The 19,542-nt window shown below is 41.4% G+C and overlaps 1 protein-coding gene across 1 annotated transcript in view; it reads right to left on the bottom strand.

Annotated features, from left to right (window-relative positions):
- Positions 1 to 19,542, bottom strand: part of LOC149439374 (protein bicaudal D homolog 2-like) — a 70,823-nt gene that overhangs the window by 37,523 nt on the left and 13,758 nt on the right. Inside the window, exons 3-5 of the mRNA XM_089659096.1 lie at positions 18,300 to 18,512; positions 13,359 to 13,511; positions 10,083 to 10,478 (exon numbers count right to left, since the gene is read on the bottom strand). Coding sequence (XP_089515222.1) covers positions 10,083 to 10,478; positions 13,359 to 13,511; positions 18,300 to 18,512 — 762 coding nt within the window. The remainder of the gene's footprint in view (positions 1 to 10,082; positions 10,479 to 13,358; positions 13,512 to 18,299; positions 18,513 to 19,542) is intronic.

The raw sequence follows: 19,542 nt of genomic DNA, 5'->3' as shown, positions 1-19,542 counted from the left end.
TGGTACTACCATAACCTACCACCAAAGAACAACCCAAAATAACTCCTCCGGCTCTTGCTGGTTGCAACGATACCACGTGTGAATGTTAGTTGACGTTTGTACCCGTAGTACAGCCCATAAACCATAGTGCGCAATTTGCTTTTATTTTTAAATTTTGCCACTGACACGCATTTAAAAAAGAAACACCTGACCCTAGCACAGACCTAAATCAAACCTTGATCTAGGCATTTTTGTTTATTTTTTACGCACATGCGAGGAGAGAGATTATGCAATCTCTCTCCTCCATTCAGAGAGAGAAACAATGGGGGCAGGCTTCATAGTGACTGAACACCTTGATAGCCAATCAGAGGCTATCGCAGCAATCCGGTGACCCAAAAATCAGGAGTTCCGGGTCCCGATCGTTAGGCTCTCAGTGACGCCCCGGTCTTTGTGCGGCATGCTCCAAGCAGAGACAGATATGCAAATTAGCGGCCGCACAGAAAAAGCTCAGTTCTGTCAGGCCACCAATTTGCACGTGGTCGGCATCAAGGGGTTAATTAGGACCATTGTAAAAAGGATGTCTCACATGTGGACTCCCACGTACACCGGGAGGGATTTGATACTGGTTCTCATATAGAGGAACCTGCTTCTCCCTCCACCATTTCTTGGTTGCTTCGACAGACCACCATCTAAAATAAACTTATGGTCTCAAGAATCAGGAATCACCCTTTGTTAGGGCACACTCTACTAGATCTGTAAGCACCTCTTGGGCTTTTTGGCACTAAGCAAAGGTTTACCAGATTTTACCATTTGGATAGACCAGCCTCAGATGGTGCTTTCAGAGCAGTTGGTAAGCATCCTGTTTTCTTTAATGAGGGCTGGGTAAAAATTTTTATAACTTCTTAAAAACATGTACCAAAAGCAGTAAACCCAGTCATTGGCTGATCATTGTAAGCACTGCTGTCATTGCTAAATAATTTATCTCAACATTCGAAGCGCTTACATTTGTAGGAAAGCTTGTTCTTTTGGTAAAACACACCTACTGGCTGGATCACCATTTGAAAAATGAAAGGAATCCTAAAAAAAAAAAACTAATGCGGCCATCCAAGAATTGGCAAGCTGCAATATAATAAAGGTTTGAAGTTGGGCTAATACTGCTTTAAATCACCTAACAATGCTTACAGGAAACAGAATGAATGTCAGCAGTAGTTCACCTGTTTCTTAAAATGCTAGTTGGCTGGTTGTTATAGATTTAATCATTTGCCTGATATGAAGGCCAGTAAAGTCACAACTCCTGATCAGCATACTTATAGCTGAGTGACAAAGTACTGAATCCAGGGGTTCAGTATGGCAGTCCATCAACCACCATTATCAGAAGCAAATGTTCAGAAATGGCTCAATATTTGTGCAGTACAGGTTTTTTTTCTGAAAAGATTCGTTCTACAGCAAGAGGCCAATTAGAAGAACAAATGGCAAGTACAGACATTTTAGAAAAAATAAACCTTGGGGTTAGCAACTGTGCTACTCTCAATTTACTAGCAAATTTTCAATTTTAAAGCAAAAAAACCACAAACAAAAACCACTCAGCACATCAGACCATAATGAAGGATGGAAGTGCTAGAGTCAGAATCAACCCCACACAGCAAAACTGCAGAAAGAATCACATTACCCAAGATCAAAGAAAAGTTATATTCTCTAGGCCAGAATAAGTATATCTAAGTAGGGAAGAGAGCTGGCCTTTGTACAAAGCCTATGTTGACAAAAAAAATGAGACGGAGATGAAGAATGGGATGCTCTGATGATAAAACTCAAAAGACTTTTACGATCGATATATGGGAACAGACTGCATCCCCAGGATAAAAAAAATCAACCTTGCTTCATCCAAATGGCACAAAAGCGCATTAGTATTTGTACCATACCCCATATTTAAAGCAAAAATGAGGCACCAGCTCATTGTACAGTGAGTGTATGGCCCTCACTCCAACTGCATAATGTAGCAGTCTCTCCACCATCAGCACAGGGTTTGGCATATCCCCTCGTTCCATAGCAACATACTGCAGGTGTCAAGCCTATGCTCCATCTTGAAACCATTGTACCTCATCGAGCACAGGACCACCAACAGCCTCCCCAAAACCTGTGCTTCATTGTCAACTAATAGGTCCAATGGATCACCATTCACCATGATGGCACAGGGATTGGCTTGACCACCTCTGTGTACCAGAAGCACAAACCTCTGCCTACCTTACATATTCACATATGTCTATTGCCCAGCAGCCATTGGTAGGAAATCACAGAAACGCTTCCTGACATTTCTGTACATAAGCATAGCTCTTGCGCACATTGTATTGTTACTACAGCCATTCACACTGCTGTAATACATTTCCCACACCCCCTTCCGCTGTGCGGGAAGGGGGTGGTTATAACTACAGTTACAGTTTGTAAAAGTCATGCATATACAGAAAAGCCAAGGAGCTGTGCAATTTTTCCCCAAGGCCTAATAAGTACACAGCCACCAAGAACCAACCAGTCTACAGCAAGTAACCTTTTTGGTGAATAATGAGACTGGATTCACATCCGAGTGATCTTCAGGCAATTATAGGAATTTTTATTTCACATTTTGCACACGAGTGTATTAGATAAGTATTTCAAGTGCTTATGTGTGTATTCAATCTCCAGGCAGTTTGTTTTAGCCAATGGAAAAGAGACCAGTTCAAAACCAGTTTTAATAGAGCAGAAAAATATCTATCTATATATCTAACACACACACACACACACAAGGAAATAAGTATTTGATCATTTCTTTGCAAGTAGGCAAACATTCAAAATCAGCAGGGGATGTCTAAAAATCGAATGGTAGGTGTATTGTAACAGACAGAATAGCAACAAAAAATTCAGCAGAAATGCCTGTCTAACAAATGATGCACGGATTTGCATGTTCATCAGGGAAATGAGTATTTGATCCCCTTCACAAAACATGACTTTGCGATTGCCAACAAGGGATTTGCCACCAAGTACTGAGGTCAGACGTTTCCTGTAGTTGGCCACCAGGTTTGCACACATCTCAGGAGGGATTTTGGCCCACTCCTCTTGGCAGATCCTCTCAGAGTCATTAAGGTTTGGTGGCTGACGTTTGGCAACTCGAACTTTCAGCTCCCTCCACAGATTTTCAGTCGGATTAAGGTCTGGAGACTGGCCAGGCCACTCCAGGACCTTAATATGCTTCTTCTTGAGCCACTCCTTTGTTGCCTTGGCCGTGTGTGTTTTGGGTCATTGTCATGCTGGAACACCCATCCACGACCCATTTTCAATGCCTTGGCTGAGGGAAGAAGGTTCTCACCCAAGATTTGACAGTACATTGCCCCATCCATCGTCTCTTTGATGCGTTGCAGTTTTCCTGTCCCCTTAGCAGAAAAACACCCTCAAAGCAGAATGTTTCCACCACCATGTTTGACAGTTGGGATGGTGTTCTTGGGGTCATAGTCATTATTCCTCTCCTCAAAACACGGCGAGTTGAGTTGATGCCAAAGAGCTCGATTTTGGTCTCATCTGATCACAACACTTTCAACCAGTCCTCCTCTGCATCATTCAGATGTTCAGTGGCAAACTTCAGAGGGGCCTGGACATGCACTTTCTTGAGCAGAGGGACCTTGCGGGCACTGCAATCCTTGTCGTGTAGTGCTTTACCAATTGTTTTCTTGGTGACTGTGGTCCCAGCTGCCTGGAGATCATTTACAAGATCCTCACGTGTAGTTCTGGGATAATTCTTCACTGTTCTCATGATCATTGACACTTCACGAGGTGAGATCTTGCATGGTGCACCAGACCTAGGGAGACTGTTTCGGGTTTCTTCCATTTGCGAATGATTGCACCAATTGTTGTCCCCTTCTCACCAAGCTGCTTGGCGATAGTTTGTTAGCCCAGTCCAGCCTTGTGTAGGTCTACAATTTTGTCACTGACATCCTTGGACAGCTCTTTGGTCTCTGCCATGGTGGAGAGTTTAGAATCTGATTGTTTGATTGGTCCTGTGGACAGGTGTCTTTTATACAGGTAACAAAATGAGATTAGCAACACTCCCTTTAAGAGACTGCTTCTAATCTCAGCTTGTTACCTGTATGAAAGACACCTGGTAGCCAGAAATCCTGCTGAATGATAGGGAATCAAATACTTATTTCCCTCATGTACATGCAAATCAGTGCATAATTTGTTAGACATGCATTTCTTTTGAATTTTTGTTGCTATTCTGTCTGTGTTACAATACACCTACCATTCAAATTTTAGACTGATCATTTCTTTGTGAGTGGGCAAACATTCAAAATCAGCAGGGGATCAAATACTTATTTCCTTCTTTGTATAGCTCTCTTCCCCCCATGTTTTATATCATAGTTTACATATGTGGTAGATATTTTAGGCCTGGCAATAAAACAGTCTACAAGACGGGTGCTAAGTATTCTACTTAGATTACAAAATCACACATGCTACATTCTAATACTAACCTAATTATAATAAATGAGGCTCACCGCTAAGTGACTCCAAAAAGAAGTTGCTGACAACACTCAAGATAGGTAGCGAGTTACTAAGTGGCTGATAAAGTCTATTACAGTCAGCGGTTTATAAGCCGACAACAGATATGACTCCATAGAACGACATCCTACACCACACATGAGATTAGACAACTGGTGGATGAATAGAGAACATGCATAGAAGCAGTCATATGCCGAGTGCACTTGAAGCCACAATAGCATGGTTTGTTTTATGGTGAGTAAAGGAGGATGTCGTGATTTTCTGCAGATGGTACAGCAGCACTCATCACATGAATGGTGTCTACACCCATCAAATGACCTACAAACTCAACGTGCAAAGCAATGAACTAAATAAGGGAACTTAATACAAGCCGGCCCATGTCTGTCTTACTCATCAGATTGCAGAGATGGTCATAAGTGAAGTTCATTCTGCTTCTATTAAACATTTAATGGGGATCTGTATGAGCATGTGGTCCCCAGAGGTCCTGCCATAATGTGCAAGTATGCACATCTCATACCTTTAGAGTATGCCCTTCCAGCGACGCAGGGTTTTTTCCTCTTAGTTGTCCCATCGCCACCATCTTCGTGGTTCTGAGACTTCAGATATATCAGTTGGCCACATGTAGTGTAACCACTATGAATGCCCACTAGAGTCGCATCAGCCAGGCTAGCAGCAAGATGACCAGACACCATGCTAATTTCTAATAGATTTTTCCAAACCATGTAATATTGAAATATATATTAAATAAAAAAAAATTGGGGTTTTTAACAGAAGAGAATAGAGTCCCCTCTGCAATACAAGTCTGTGTTCATTTTTTCTCTTTAAATAAAATGTCAGTTCCACTTTAAAGCAGAAACACGCAACAATAAGAATAAATAGCCCATTACAGAAGAAAAAAAAAAAAAAAAAAAACCACCACAAAACGCTGAAATATCGGCTCTCGATCTATTGATTTTTTTCCCCAGAGTACTTTTGTTCATGCTGCTAGATGTCCTCAGCCTAATGGCCAGGCCAGATCATTTAACCCATTTCCTTTGGGTTCAGGTTGTCCTAGACATGACCCCAGCCTCTGATTGGACAGTGAAAGGAGAAGCAGCACAGTGATCAGTTCATCACTATGATGCTCTGTTTTCTCCTCCTATCAGAATGCTTCTTCTTAGCACATGAACCACGTCTCTGTGTGTTGCATCTTCTTAGCGCCCCAGCCCCACAAGAGCACGATATTAGTAACCATGTAACACCCAAAATAAAAAAGTGTGACATGGTCTAAAAAGGCAGTTAGTTTGCATGTCGGGGTGAGCTGCCCAGCCTGTGTGTTGTGGGGGGTTGATAGGGGACAGGGAGCAGTGCATGAGGAGAACCGAATCAAAATTAAAAATTTCCCTCAATTTACTAATAGTGAGAAAAAAACAATCTACAAAAAAAAAAAAAAAAAAAAAAAGGAAATGCCCGTATAGAGCCCCTGAAAAAAAAAGTGTCATCATTGGCTAATATCTCCTCTCCATGTTGAAAGTGAAAGAGGAAACCGCCCATTTTTGAGAGTTGTCACCAGAACATGAAGGACAAATTGTTAGCAGGACAAAGTGTAACACTCCTCAACATGGACACACAACAATAAAAACTTGACTGGGGATCTAACACTTCAGAAGCTCATCTAAGACCCCATGTACATGGAAGTTTAGCCCTGATAAATGGGTCTTGAGTTTCCTGGAGGCAGAGATCTCCCATTCAGCTCTGCTGGTGGCAGCCTGTCAATAGCTGCACCAGCTGAACACACACCTATCAGTAGGAACATTACAGCTGTATGCGTCCAGAGGTAAATGCAGACTTCCTGCGTTCCTGGCATTCATCCCTGGACGCATACTACCCTAAACATTCACACTGATAGTTGCAATATCCAAGTCTGTGTCTCATAGAATCTGGCAAGGTGCTGGTAGCAGGGCTAGACAACACACTTGTGCCCTCCATCCACAGCTAAATGCCCAGTGTACATGAGGGCCTATAGGTCTCCTATTGTTACAGGCAAATACGGGGCTGTTCTTCAAAACTTCCAAATTCTCTGGTAGTGTTGGGATTTGCTACTACCTCCAGCCCTAAACATTCCTAAAGGTTCATCGCTATGATTGATTGTCTACTACCTATTGTCCAGTCAGGCAAACGCGTCAAAGTTTTGGTATTTTACCTGTCAGAACAGCCCAGCATTTGGCCATACCTGCAGGCTTTTGAAGTTTAGACAGGTCAAGTGCAGTCAAAGTGGAAGGGTTAGACCTTCTGTTGAGTTTTTATTGCTATGTCCCAGTTTATGACATTTCCCCTCACTTGCAGTCTACTAAATAAATGTCAGACAGATGTCAGTGTTGAGTTTAAACTTTCACATTAGGTAAGGCTTTACAAATACTGTACAATATCAGCCTGGAATGCTCAGCAAATTAAAGCAGAGTCAGGCCTTTAGGAACGCATAAGGCAAGCCATAGATGGTTTCCTTCCTGAAACCAAAGGGTCACCCCATTAGTACAGACAGGGGGATCCCTCCCACTGAGGGATTGTGTTCTCCTGGCAGGGAGAAACGCCCCTGCCGGGAGAGGAGAGTGATCAAAGCTAGAGGCTATAACAGCCGCTAGCAATAAATCGCATGTACAATCCGGCAGGCTAGTTGTACCCAAGTTGATCAATCAGCTTGGGTACATTTAGCCTGCCTATACATGGTTTGAATCTCAGCAGGCTCCTGTTGAACTGGCCGAGATTCGAACTGTCTATGGCCGGGTTAAGGCAGGTGGATAGGTCTTTTGGATAACATCTACTTGTGGGCAGAATTTAATTTACTTTTAAACTTTTTAAAAAACAAGGCTCTGCCAAGTTTTTCAGGTGCAAAGCGACATAATGCATACCCCATGCAAAGGCTTACCCCATACGAAGGCTGAGTTTTTCCCACCCAGAGATGCACAGGTGTTCTGCGCATTCCTTTGCAGGCAGTATCATTCATGTGAATTGGCACACCGTGGCAGAATGCACACAGCCGCTGCTCCCAATATGACACCTGTGGGGGTGCACGGCTCGAACACAAACAGTGAGAATTTGGGGACGCACAGCCAACACAGATGTCATTAGGTGTTTATGTTGCTGCTGTGTCCCAAATGACAAGAATGCAAGGAACACCTGTGCATTCCCATGCAGGTAAAACACCACCCTCACACAGGGTATGCAACGATGCACCCCATAAGAATGATGCCTATGTCCTATGCCTCACAACTATCTAACAATCTACATAGATTGATCCTCCTACATGGAACTACCTTTTCCAGGAGACTTGTCAAAATGCCAAGTAGTGGGAATAAATGAAAGGTAGCATTGGTAGGATCAGTAACATCCCTCCTGTCCATCACTGCCACACAAGGAAGATCTGTCCGAGGATAAGGAATTACTGAGGTCAGCAAGGATCTGCAACCAGATGCTGGTGAAGATGCCTTATGGAATAGGATGCAGGAGAGCTCCAAAAGCTCTGCAGTTTGCCTTATGAGCAGATCAGCTCCTAGCAATCCTCTTTTCAAAGTGCATTTCATTTAATTTTTTTTCTCCTAAGGATCTGGCAGAGCATTGCACTTGTAATCAGCAGATCGCAGGTGCAATCTCAAGATCCCACAGACTATCAGCATATCTTCCTGCCTATACCTTGTAGGAAGTTACTTGAGAGCAGAAAGAATCCATGAACTACCAGAGCCCTCATTAGCGCCCTGGTAGTTCACTGAGAACTACAAGCAATTAGCCGCAACGGCTCACAGTACTTCTAGGCATTCATTCACAGGAAACTGTGAATGAATGCCATGGCCATGCAGGCAGAGCCCCGCAGGGCTGCATTGTTTTTAAATTGTGACAGCAGGAGCAAGCAGAGAATCCTAAAAATAGGTGGAACAAATAACATGATCCAAAAGATGAACCCATCCTTTAAAAGTACTAGACCAGGTCTGTACACAGTCTTTCCCATTCCGCCTGTACATAAAACAGGTTTTTAAGGGCAACACTGGCCTGTGGACCTGCACTGAAAGACTGAGCAAGTCAAACAGTCATTGTACAGCAGTAGTAAGCAAGAGGTACAGCTTTTATATGTATAAAGACAAAAAGAAAGCACATGCATTATACAGATATTTTATACATATACTTGTAAAAAAAAAAAAAAAAAAAAAAAAAAAAAAATCACCGGTCACACATCCGCCCATCATAATCACTGCACAGAATGCCGCAACCTACTGCTATAGGTTGTGTAAAGGCGGTCATTTATCCAGGAATAGGTAGGAGGGCCAGTTCACAGCACAATAAGTCCAGTGCGTTTTTTGCTGAATCAAAAAAAATGGCAGTAATTTTTAGATTGTAGGTTACATGGTTTCCAATGGCATAGTTCACACCAGTGCAGTCAGTTGCACAAAACAAAAAAAAAAAAAAAAAAAAAAAAAGGAGTAGAACATGCTGCATTTTTTCTGCAATGAAAAGTACTGAAACGCAGTAGAACATCAAAGAAACAAAAAACGCACCTGAAATGTACATCCTTATTCACGTTAAAGAAAATAAAAAGTAAAAAAGGCAAATAAAAATGAACTGGATCGCATTAAAAACACGCATACACCATTTCTATGATGTGAACCAGCCCTTAGAATTTGATCAAATTCATCAGGATTTGTCCTGTAATACTGTTTTGCCATTTATCCAAGCAGCTTTGTTTCGATTATTCGGATAACCATCAAAATGTTTTCGAACATTAGCGAAAATGTCTACTGGAAAGGAAGGCAACCCACATACGATTCGATTTTCTTTCCTTCCACCATGGGTGAAATGATTACTGCTGTTGGCTAAAGCAGTAATTGCATGTAGAAAAATCTGACAGGCTGGTTGTGCCCACGTTGATCAATGGATCGACATGGGTACAATCAGCCTGCCCATACATAGGTCAAATCTCAGCTGGTCCCTGCTGAAACGGCAGAATTTCTATCCATGTATGGCCAGGTTAACTACCACTAGCTAAACCTACTCAAAACGCAAACAAATTTTTTCCGTATAAAAGCTGGCCATATACGGCTGGAATTTCGGCCATTTCTGGTGAATCGGCTGGAATTCAAGTCATGGGTGGCCTTGCCAGCACCACAAAACTACAACCAACTTCAATTGAAAAACAGAAGTAGTCGGGTGGAAAATTGTCAGCAGTGACTGCATCACTATTCAGGGGTACGGGCAGTAATAGGTGTCATGGCTGGTTGAATACAATAGGCAGCAGTGGAGAAACCTCAATTCACACCGTTTGGCATGGATGGAGATGTCCATGCATGTATGGCTATACTTCGACTACCAGAAATATCAATAACGGTGACAGACATCAGATAAAACTATGCACAAGTTTATTAGGCAAACGTCATAAAAAAAGAGCTCTGTGTATGCAACATTTAGCACAAATCTACAAGACCACGGCTTGTGATCCAATCACTAAGTCCAATTGGAATGGTACCCTGCAAGATCATCAAAAACTACAAAACACTAATCCACTTATAAGCATAACGGGTAACATTCTTACACAGGCAAGCCAAGTCAAAAAATACCTGCAGTAACTGCTGCTTGAGTTTCTGAATCTCGGTCAGGTTCAGCTCAGTGAAGAGATCGGAGGCCAGCTTGGGTCCAGGATGAAAGATGTCGCTGTTACGTGGGGTGGACATTAAGACATCTCCATTGGACTTGTATCCGCTGTCAAAATCCTCTTCATTTGGGTCTTCAAGATTGATCTGCAGGTTTCCTATGGAGTCATAACTGAGGTACCCAGACAGTTCTCTCCTCAGTTCATTCTTTTGTTCCCTCTCACTTTTCAAGGTCTCCAAGGCCTCCTCCAGCTGGCGCTCAGCTATGTCTTTTAGACGGACCAGCTCATCCAATTGACCATTTAATATATCAATCTCTTCATCTCTTCTTTTCAGTTCATGTTTTAGTCCTTCATAGTCCACCTTGGGGGGACAGAAATTTAAAATGTTTAAAAAGCATGGAGACCAAAAAAAAAAAAAAAAAGTAGATCTACATTTTGTAACAAAATATAGGCCCAAGATCACATCTGTCACATGTTCCAGCTGGGACAGACATTGGGAAGAATTACTAAAACTGGAGGGTGCAAAATCTGCAGAGAAACCAATCAGCTTCCAGGCTCCACTGCTCAAAACCACTGCACGGAGTTGGTAAGTATAGCATGTTTATTTGCAAGAAAAAAAACTGAACCTTTAGTATCGCTTTAAAGTGGAATTCCATCCCAACACCAACTAGTCATAAAAATATTGCCTCTCTCCTCCTGCTACCTATACTGCCTAGCCAGTGTAAAACAAGATGCGTACTTACCCATTTGTTGCTCGCTCCAGTCACATGATCTGTAGCTCTAGCACCCCTGGCTCAGTTAATGGTGGCTGCAGGGGAGATGAAGGAACGCAGACAACAGCTGGGACATGGGAGCCTATAAGTGACATCATGGCTCCTGAAACTCCCAGTCTCTTGAACACTCGCTCCTCTCCCCTGCATTCACCAGTCACTGACGCAGGGGATCAAGTGACCAGACCAAAGCAGACTAAAAATAGAACAGTACACAGGTCAGGCAGTATAGGTAGCAGGAAGAGGGAGGTGATATTTCGAGGACAAGTCAGTGTTAGGCAGAATTCCACTTTAAACCCTGATCCAGCATTTTTACTGTGTGGCCTTGATCTGAGCCTTTCCTCTAAAAATGGTCACTTTGCACTGTTCATGCAAGCCATGGAAAGACATACACCATGAGACCACCATGAGTGTGGCTTTCCCATAAAAGTTAATTTGGCAGGGGCCACCTTTTCACTGGCAGGACTGAAAAACGCCCAAAAATTTAAAGCAAATACCCAAATACTGAAAGTTTAGTAAACAGCTTCCTTTTTGCTTTGTAAAATTAGTGTAAGCCTTTTTGTTATACTGGTGTGAGTAAATGTTAGGCCTGCCAGTTTCTGCTCACGATTCCACTGTGAAGTTTTTTTTTTTGTTTGTTTTTTTTTTTTTTTTTATAGGATGACCACCAGCTCCGAAATCTGCATGTTGGTGGTATCCCGGTGGTGCATTCGTCCAATCCACTGCAATCAAAGCGCCTCTACTGGTTGATTGACAAGTGTTTTGATAATTTTGCAGCCCAGATGGGGACTGTCTGTGAACAGAACTGTCCCTTTTTACTGGACAGCTTGGCCTGTTCACAGTTAGCGGAAACATAATGGATCTACTGGCAGAATTAAAAAGGTAATAAAAACTATGATACATGAGAGAAAACAAGTACTGGTGTTAATACTAGCTCTTGAAGGAGCGATTAAAAGATGCTGGAGCCGTGGAGTTTTGCTATAAATACATGTTCTATATTATTATCCTCCAATGGTATGATACTGATGCAGCTAAGTGGTGTTGATATAAGGCTGGCAGCTCCTACACCCTGAATGATTTCTACAATTTTGGGAAGTGTTGAAAATGAAGAAGCCAGATAAAAAGGTTTATTCCAAAAGACAAAAAGTTCAAGAGAAGCCAACACATTTCTGGGGCTAATCTCCACTCCAGGAAATCTAAGGCCTCATTCCCATGGGCAGCAAAAACAGGCTTGATATACCAGCCCATGGCTGCATGGGCTGGTATATCAAAGTCACAATTTTTGGTTATGCAGTTGCAACGTGGTTCCATTGACTTCAATGAACATGTTTAGCAGTGGCAGTACAAAAATTGTACAGCCTGTATGTGTTTGGCAAGCAGTTCGACTGTTCATTGAAGTCAACGGAACCACGCTGCAACTGCATGCCAAACTCTCGGCAACCACTTGTGGCTCAAAAATTCAATGTAAAGTTCCCTTTGCATTGGATAAATAAAAACACACACAAAACCACAATTCAAGGGGTGGCAGTATCACTGCCTGAAATCCAGTGTAAATCTGCAACCCTCATCTGAGCAAGGGCCAAGGTCACCTTAATTGGGTGTTCCGATTTTGGTTGGATTTCCACAGCATTTTCTAGAAGCTGGATTAGGTGGGTATAAATAACTGCTAATGCAAGTGACAGTGCATTATATATGTAATTACCCCCCCCCATAGTTCTAATTTAAAGTGTTACTAAACCCACAACAGAAAAATCAGTCTAACTGCAGTAAAACATGCTGGTTATACTCACTGTGGAACCTAAGGGGTTAATCCTCTGCATTGTGTAAAAATGCAGTTTGATCCTGACTTCTCTGATCCTCCCCTCCTTCCAGCATCCCTCTCTTATCCCCTGATAAGACATTGTGTGGAGACATTCTGCACATACTCCGTTAAGTGTGCATTGCTAGAGGTTTTTTTTTCTTTTCTTGGGAGAGTGCATGTGATCAGCACTGCCCAGACAGAGGTCAGAGGTTCCGCATCTTCCTAGAGCAAAATTAAAACTCCTCCTACAAGCTTTAACATGTGCTCAGCTGGACACTGATAGAAGTTCCAAGACTGCTAAATACTGCTGATGAGGAAAGGTATTTAGCAGTTTATATTTAGTTCCTTATTAATTGCACTTCCTTGTTCTATGTACTGTGGGAGACCAGATAATGAATGCAGGATCCTGCATTTAGTAATACTTTAACCGACCAAGCTGAAGTTAGAAGTTGATTGGCTACCATGCCCAGCTAGCTGCACCAGATTCTGAGTGCTCCAGTTTTAGTAAATTTCATAAAGTAAGGTCTGCTGCAGCATACTAAAAGGGAGTTTTTTTTTAAATGAAAATGGGTACTTGAGAAAATACATTCCGGATTGTATTACAAGGTAAGCAGAAGACACCATGATCACAAATACAAAGAAAAGGTTGAGAAAATAAGATCAAAATTACCTGATTTTCCTTTAGGACAGACACTTGTTTCAAAAGAGAAATATTTTCTTCTTCAAGTTCAGAAAAGTCTTGCAAATGTTGCATCTCCCCAAGTTTACACTGCTTTATCTCGTCCCGTAACTGTGTCTTCTCCTTCTCCATATCTTGGCATTCCTACAAGGAGGGAAAGCAGAACAATCTTTATAAACGGAATATTTTCTGCTTGACTGGAAGATATGTTGTTGGAAAAACGTTAAAGTGGTTGTAAACCTCAGACATGAAATATCAACAAAGCATTTCCCTCTACAGTGTGTACTTCACAACTAGGCTCCATGCAAACGGGGCATTTTAATAACACTGGTAATGTTAGCTGTGTAACGGCACATTAAAAACGTGAGTTTCAGTGTTTTTACATTAGCGTTTTTCAAAAAAAAAAAAAAAAAAAAAAAAAAAAAAAAAAAAAAAGAGCTTAAAAAAGTGCTGGTTTGCCGCGATTTACAGCGTTAGAGTGTTTTAGTGGCTAACAAAACTCCTCTAGAAACCCACTAGTTCTGGGTTTGTTCCCCAGCCAAAAAACACTGATTACAGTCTGTGTGCACATGGACACATCGGATAACACGCTGGGGGGTTTACTAGCTGTAGAGAGGGGAAAAAAAAAAAAAAAAAAAACACACATTCAAACCCAAAAACAGCAGCTGTAAAAACGTCCATGCCTTGTGTATGAGGACTTAAGAGCACCAAGTGCCATTTCAATTTACGATTTTGTTCCTCTGCTATCAGCATGAATAACTGCCTTAATACTACGTGGCATAGTGTTGGACATTCCTCAGAGATTTTGGTCTATATTGGCATGATAGCATCACGCAGTTGCTGCAGATTTGTCGGCTGCACATTCATGAACTGTTGATACAAGGCAGGATGGACCCATGCTTTCATGCTGTTTATGCCAAATTCTGACCCTACCATCTGAATGTTGCAGCTGAAATTGAGACTCAGACCAGACAACATTTTTTCAATCTTCTGTTGTCCAATTTTGGTGAGCCTGTGCGAATTGTAGCCTCAGTTTCCGGTTCTTAGCTGACAGGAATGGCACCCAATGTGGTCATTTGCTGCTGTAGCGCATCTGCTTCAAGGTTCAACATATTGTATTCTGCATACCTTGGTTGTAATGAGTGCTTATTTCAGTTACTGTTTCTATCATCGCAAACCAGTCTGTCCATTCTCCTCTGTCCTCAAGTCAGACAGCAGGAAAAATAAAAAAATAAAAAAAAAAATAAAAAAAGACCCCTTCAAGGTAATGTCAAATTTACCTCAACACCAAGCCCTCCAGCGGCATGCTATCACCACTGTAGAGGTTTCCATCGTCAACCATCTTCCTTCCATGTTCGCAAGCTCTGGCATTCTGACAGGCCAGGCCACGATGACATCACTACCGCGAATGCACACGGGAGTCCCAGGCCACAGCGTACAGCGCTGAATTAACGGCAGTTATGCCGTTCCTTCAGAGCGCATGCACCGGATTAAATGAAAAGAGAATATCTCCTAAACGGTTCACGTTTAGGAGATATTAGTTTTACCTACAGGTAAGCTTTATTATAAGCCTACCTGTAGTTAAATTAAAAAAACACAAACAGTTTACAACCACTTTAATGCCAGTAAGCGTGGGGTCTCGAAGATGACATGTTTCTTCTGATTGAAATTTGAGAAAAAGGCAATGCCTTAAAACATGTAATCTTGGAGATAGTCTTCAATTTACAGTCCCATCGTGATAGAGATGCTGACCAATCACTGCACACAGAGTTCTTTATAGACTGGACTTTAAATTGGAACAATTGGCTTAAAGTAAAGTGCATTTTTTGCAACTGGACAATCTGTCACATTAATATTTTACCATCAATACGGTGTACTCATGGATCAGGCATGCAGATGAGCACCTAATGTGACAGTGGATTACATGGCACTGACTCCAGTTCAAAATAGGCCAACACAGTGAAGCTCTTTAATTCACAAGGACATTGCCACCAACACTCAGCATAACCCCACTGTCCTTGCACTGGGCATTACGTGTTTATGGTTTGTAATACAGTCCAGATGCAGGAGAGTTGAAAGCAAGGCAACAGCTCAGTGGGGTTTAGACACTCATTTCAGTGAGCCAGTTTAGTAAAAAAATTTTTTTACTAAACTACCACCAGGGACTGTACTTACCAAATATTAGGAAAAAAAAAAAAAAAAAGTGTTCCTTATGCTGGTGGCTGCCATGTTGCCCCCTGGATACCCCCACAGTGATGATCTTCCAATGCTGCAAAAAGTTAAAAAGCTGTCAGACACTCATCCAAAGGGCAGACTATGCCTGCCTTTTCCACCCCCCCCCGCACAGAAGCTGTACGGTTGCTTCCCAGAATGAAAAGTGGCCATAACAAGTCCAGTCGCTTGTATTAACCCCCGCAGCACTGGAAGATCACCACTGCAGGGATAAGCAGGGAAGGTAGCAAAGGACTATAGAATTTAACATGACGGGAGTCAGCAGCACAAGGGACACTTTTCATTTATTGCAAGTACTGTCTCTGCTGCAGATTTAAAAGAAAATATATTTCACTAAAAACTTTGCAACAATTTTTTATTTCTTTATTTTTTTTTAACAGTTAAAATGGAGTCTTTTTACCATATACATTCAATCTGTGTTTTACAAACAATACATGACAAAGGATTCCCAGGGCACTTTAATCTAAAACAGCAGAGTTAAAAAAAAAAAAAAAAAAAAAAAAGATTTATACTTTGCAAAGTGAATTTTCACATTTTTCCTCATTCACATAAATGACAATACCCCTTGCAAAGAACACCCAATCATGTGAGAATTAAAAAAAACAAAAAAAAACTGCTTGCACATGATTGGATGACTGAAGTCAGCACAATGTTCTTTCATCAAACAAGTTAACTTTGTCTTTGCAAGGGGGAATTTGGACAGTATGGACATCCCTCTGATTAAGCCCTGTTATGCTTAAATGCCTTAGGACGTGGCGGCTTGCTTGACTGGAGTTTCAGGACATCATTGTTGTGCACCGCGTTTTTCTACTTCCAGGTCAAGGATGGAGTTTGTAAAAATGCAATGTATTTTTAGGACAAGAAAAAGGACATTCACTCTCCACAAAGCTAGACTTTACATCAGGCCTTCCTATGAACGCAGAACAATGATGCCTTGCGTGTGAAGTGAACAGAATTTCTGGTTCTCTTTATTTAATTCAGTTATAAATTGTAAGCAGAGCTTATGGGCCAACATCTTAGCCACAAGGACTACAATTTATTGACAAGGCTTACATGTCACCAGTTCTAGTCTGGACAATGTGTAGCTATGCTTTTTTTCAAAATGGCATATACAGCGGGGGATTGTGCAGGGAAAGCATGATCAGAGAAACGTATAACGAAGGCCTCCGCAGTGTGGGAATGCAGAATGTGAAAGACTTTTATGCTTCGTGCCAGCCGGAGAGATCCCTGCCCTTTCTGAGTTGCCTGCCACAAGACAGGCCAGTAATTGTACTCTGTGATGAATCAACATTGCATGGTTCCTGTAGAAGTAAGCTTAAATTACAGCATAGTGGACATCCTCCTTATATTTAGAGACTATAAAGCTGCACAGGACCAAGTGTCTAAAGTGTTCATGACCAATTCAGACCCACTATCCCCCACCACACAGATAAGGGATCATTCACACCATAGCAAAAACACATACACTGGCATGCAATTTTTTAAACAAACGTTACAATTCGGTGTTCAAACACTTTTATTCAGACTGTATTCTATTAATATTCACTGCGGCTCATTGCAACATGTTCTAGCACACCAGAATATGCTGTAGGGAAATTCTACATGTTTGAATTGTATTTTTTTGGTGCATATTAACAGTGTGTTGGCGTGAATTGAGCTCATAAAATATACAACAAAGTGCCTTTCTGTTGCGTTTCTCATGCAGCCTTGTGGTGCTAGTGTAAGAGTTCCATGTAAAAAGGCAAAAAAAACAAAAAGACCTCAGCAGCCAGTCATCAATGACTGGGAAGCACCCCTTGCCAATTAAAAAAAAAATGCTGCAACAATGTAAAAAAGCATCAGCCTCGAAATCTACAAATTCTATTTTTGCTGTTAGAGGGTGGCTACATTAGCTCTCCATGGTCCCACTGCATCTAGGAACGTAACCATCTTCTATTGACAGCTAGAGAGATGGACTAGAGAGGAGTTCAGGCGTGTTTGGATCTTAGTATTAACCCCACCTGAGCAATCCTGTAAGAAGCTGTCACCTTGCCTGGGCCGATCATAAGTGGTCAAGACATTCTGAGACCTGCATGTATAAAAAAGGGACAGCAACATTTTGGACATCCCATGACTCTGTCCTTGAGACAATGTTCACCAGGATAAATAGAGAGGGAGAATCTATTCACAGACAGCACTAAACCCTAACAGATTCTATCACTTTTCCACCCTGTCCAAAAACATCAAAAACAAGTTTGGCCTGGAGATACACTTTAAATCGTTATTTTAAAAAGGTTCTTCACAAAATGTATAGCAGACCTCAGTTTTGGGCACCTCTAAAGTTAGAAAACACACCTATTCTGGAAAAGTAGTGTGAAACATTGTTGCGACAGTATTTCACAACATCTATGTTATTTTCTGCTAATTATGCACTACCAAAAAAAGTCATTAAAATTTGAACTTGGGTTGTATTGCATTCTACTTGTATTATCGTGTATCCTATTATTGCAATAATTGTATTCAAATAATAGTTGCACTATAATTCTTTGTATTTTTAAATACTTGTGTGATCTTGTATTATAATACAAGAATATATAATAATTTCATTATATTCGTATACTTGTATGATCTTGTCTTCTTGCCTTGTGTTCCTAGCAACTGATAGCAGTCAGCAGATTTAACCACTCCACAATTCAGACATGGCAAGGGCGATTATCTTACCTTCTTCAAGTTCTGTATAACTAGGGTGAGGCGCTCATTATCTGCAGAGGTGTTGGCAAGAGACGACTTCATCTGCTTCAGTTCACTCTGGAGGTCATCAATCTTCGTATTTAGCTTGGCTTCCTTGGAAGCAGATTCCTTCAGCAGATTTTCCTCTCGGTTCTCTCCATCAGCCGCTGTTCTTTTATGGTTGCTGTGAGCTTCTGTTAAGGCCTGATCAACACACAAATTAGTCAGAATAGCCTGTAACTTTTGTACAGGTATGTAGATTATGTATGGCAAGTAATACAAAGATGGCATGGTTTGACTACAGAACAAGCAATAGGATACCACCCCACTGGTATGAACACCTAGATGCTGCTGTGACAGTGGAAAATAGTGCACTGTGCAGGTCTTAAAAAAGAGGGAGAGCACTCATTCCTGCGATGCCGGGGAGCACCCAGTGCACAGTGTGTCCTAGATCCAAGACAGGACAGGTATGGCATTGAGGGCTTGTTCACACCATGTACCCTTGAGCTGTGTTTCTCAGCACGCCACTACATGTGTAGGGTGTGAACAGGGCACAGAGACATGGTGTGAATAAGTTCCCAAACTAGGCAATAATTCATAAATCTGAGTAGTATTTTTAAAATTCGCGGGGCCCCATGACTGCATGCTACATATTACAAAAGGTAAAAAAAAAAAAAACTTAGCCTTCAAGAGGCGGACTGTAGCAGTAGAGGCTGTATTTATAAAATTCCATATTCTTAACCAAGATTTTATTGTGTTGATTTTTAAAGTTTATTGAAAAATAAAAGTATACATGTCTCATAATAGTATCCACCTTGATGTGTCATACAATATTGTTGTTGGTAGTCACATCCTGATTTTTTTTTTTTTATTGGAGGTATTTAATCATTCTGTTACACTGGCAACTCCCCCTAGATTTAGATGAATTCAAGACCATATATTTTTCCATAATTGTGAGAGGGATCTGGTTGAAACATTTTTTGTTATTGGCCCTTGCACTTTAAGAAAATAAAACTGCATTACGTCACCTACCGGTACATACCCTGAAAAAGCAGAAATGCAGTTTGCAAAATAAAAATAATTGTACACACACACACACACACACACACACACAAAATGTGCTGGTTCACACTTTTGTGGAGAGCTGTGCTGTTCTGCAGAAGGGAAAAAAAAAAAAAAACGCAGCTCTCCGCAAGGGCACACAACATAATGGTTTTCTGTATGCCCTGTTCGC

The sequence above is a fragment of the Staurois parvus genome, unplaced genomic scaffold, assembly GCF_062004578.1.
Source record: "Staurois parvus isolate SC_StPar_1 unplaced genomic scaffold, SC_StPar_1.0 ptg001132l, whole genome shotgun sequence".
Lineage (NCBI taxonomy): Eukaryota > Metazoa > Chordata > Amphibia > Anura > Ranidae > Staurois > Staurois parvus.
This window is presented reverse-complemented; position numbering and strand designations above follow the sequence as displayed.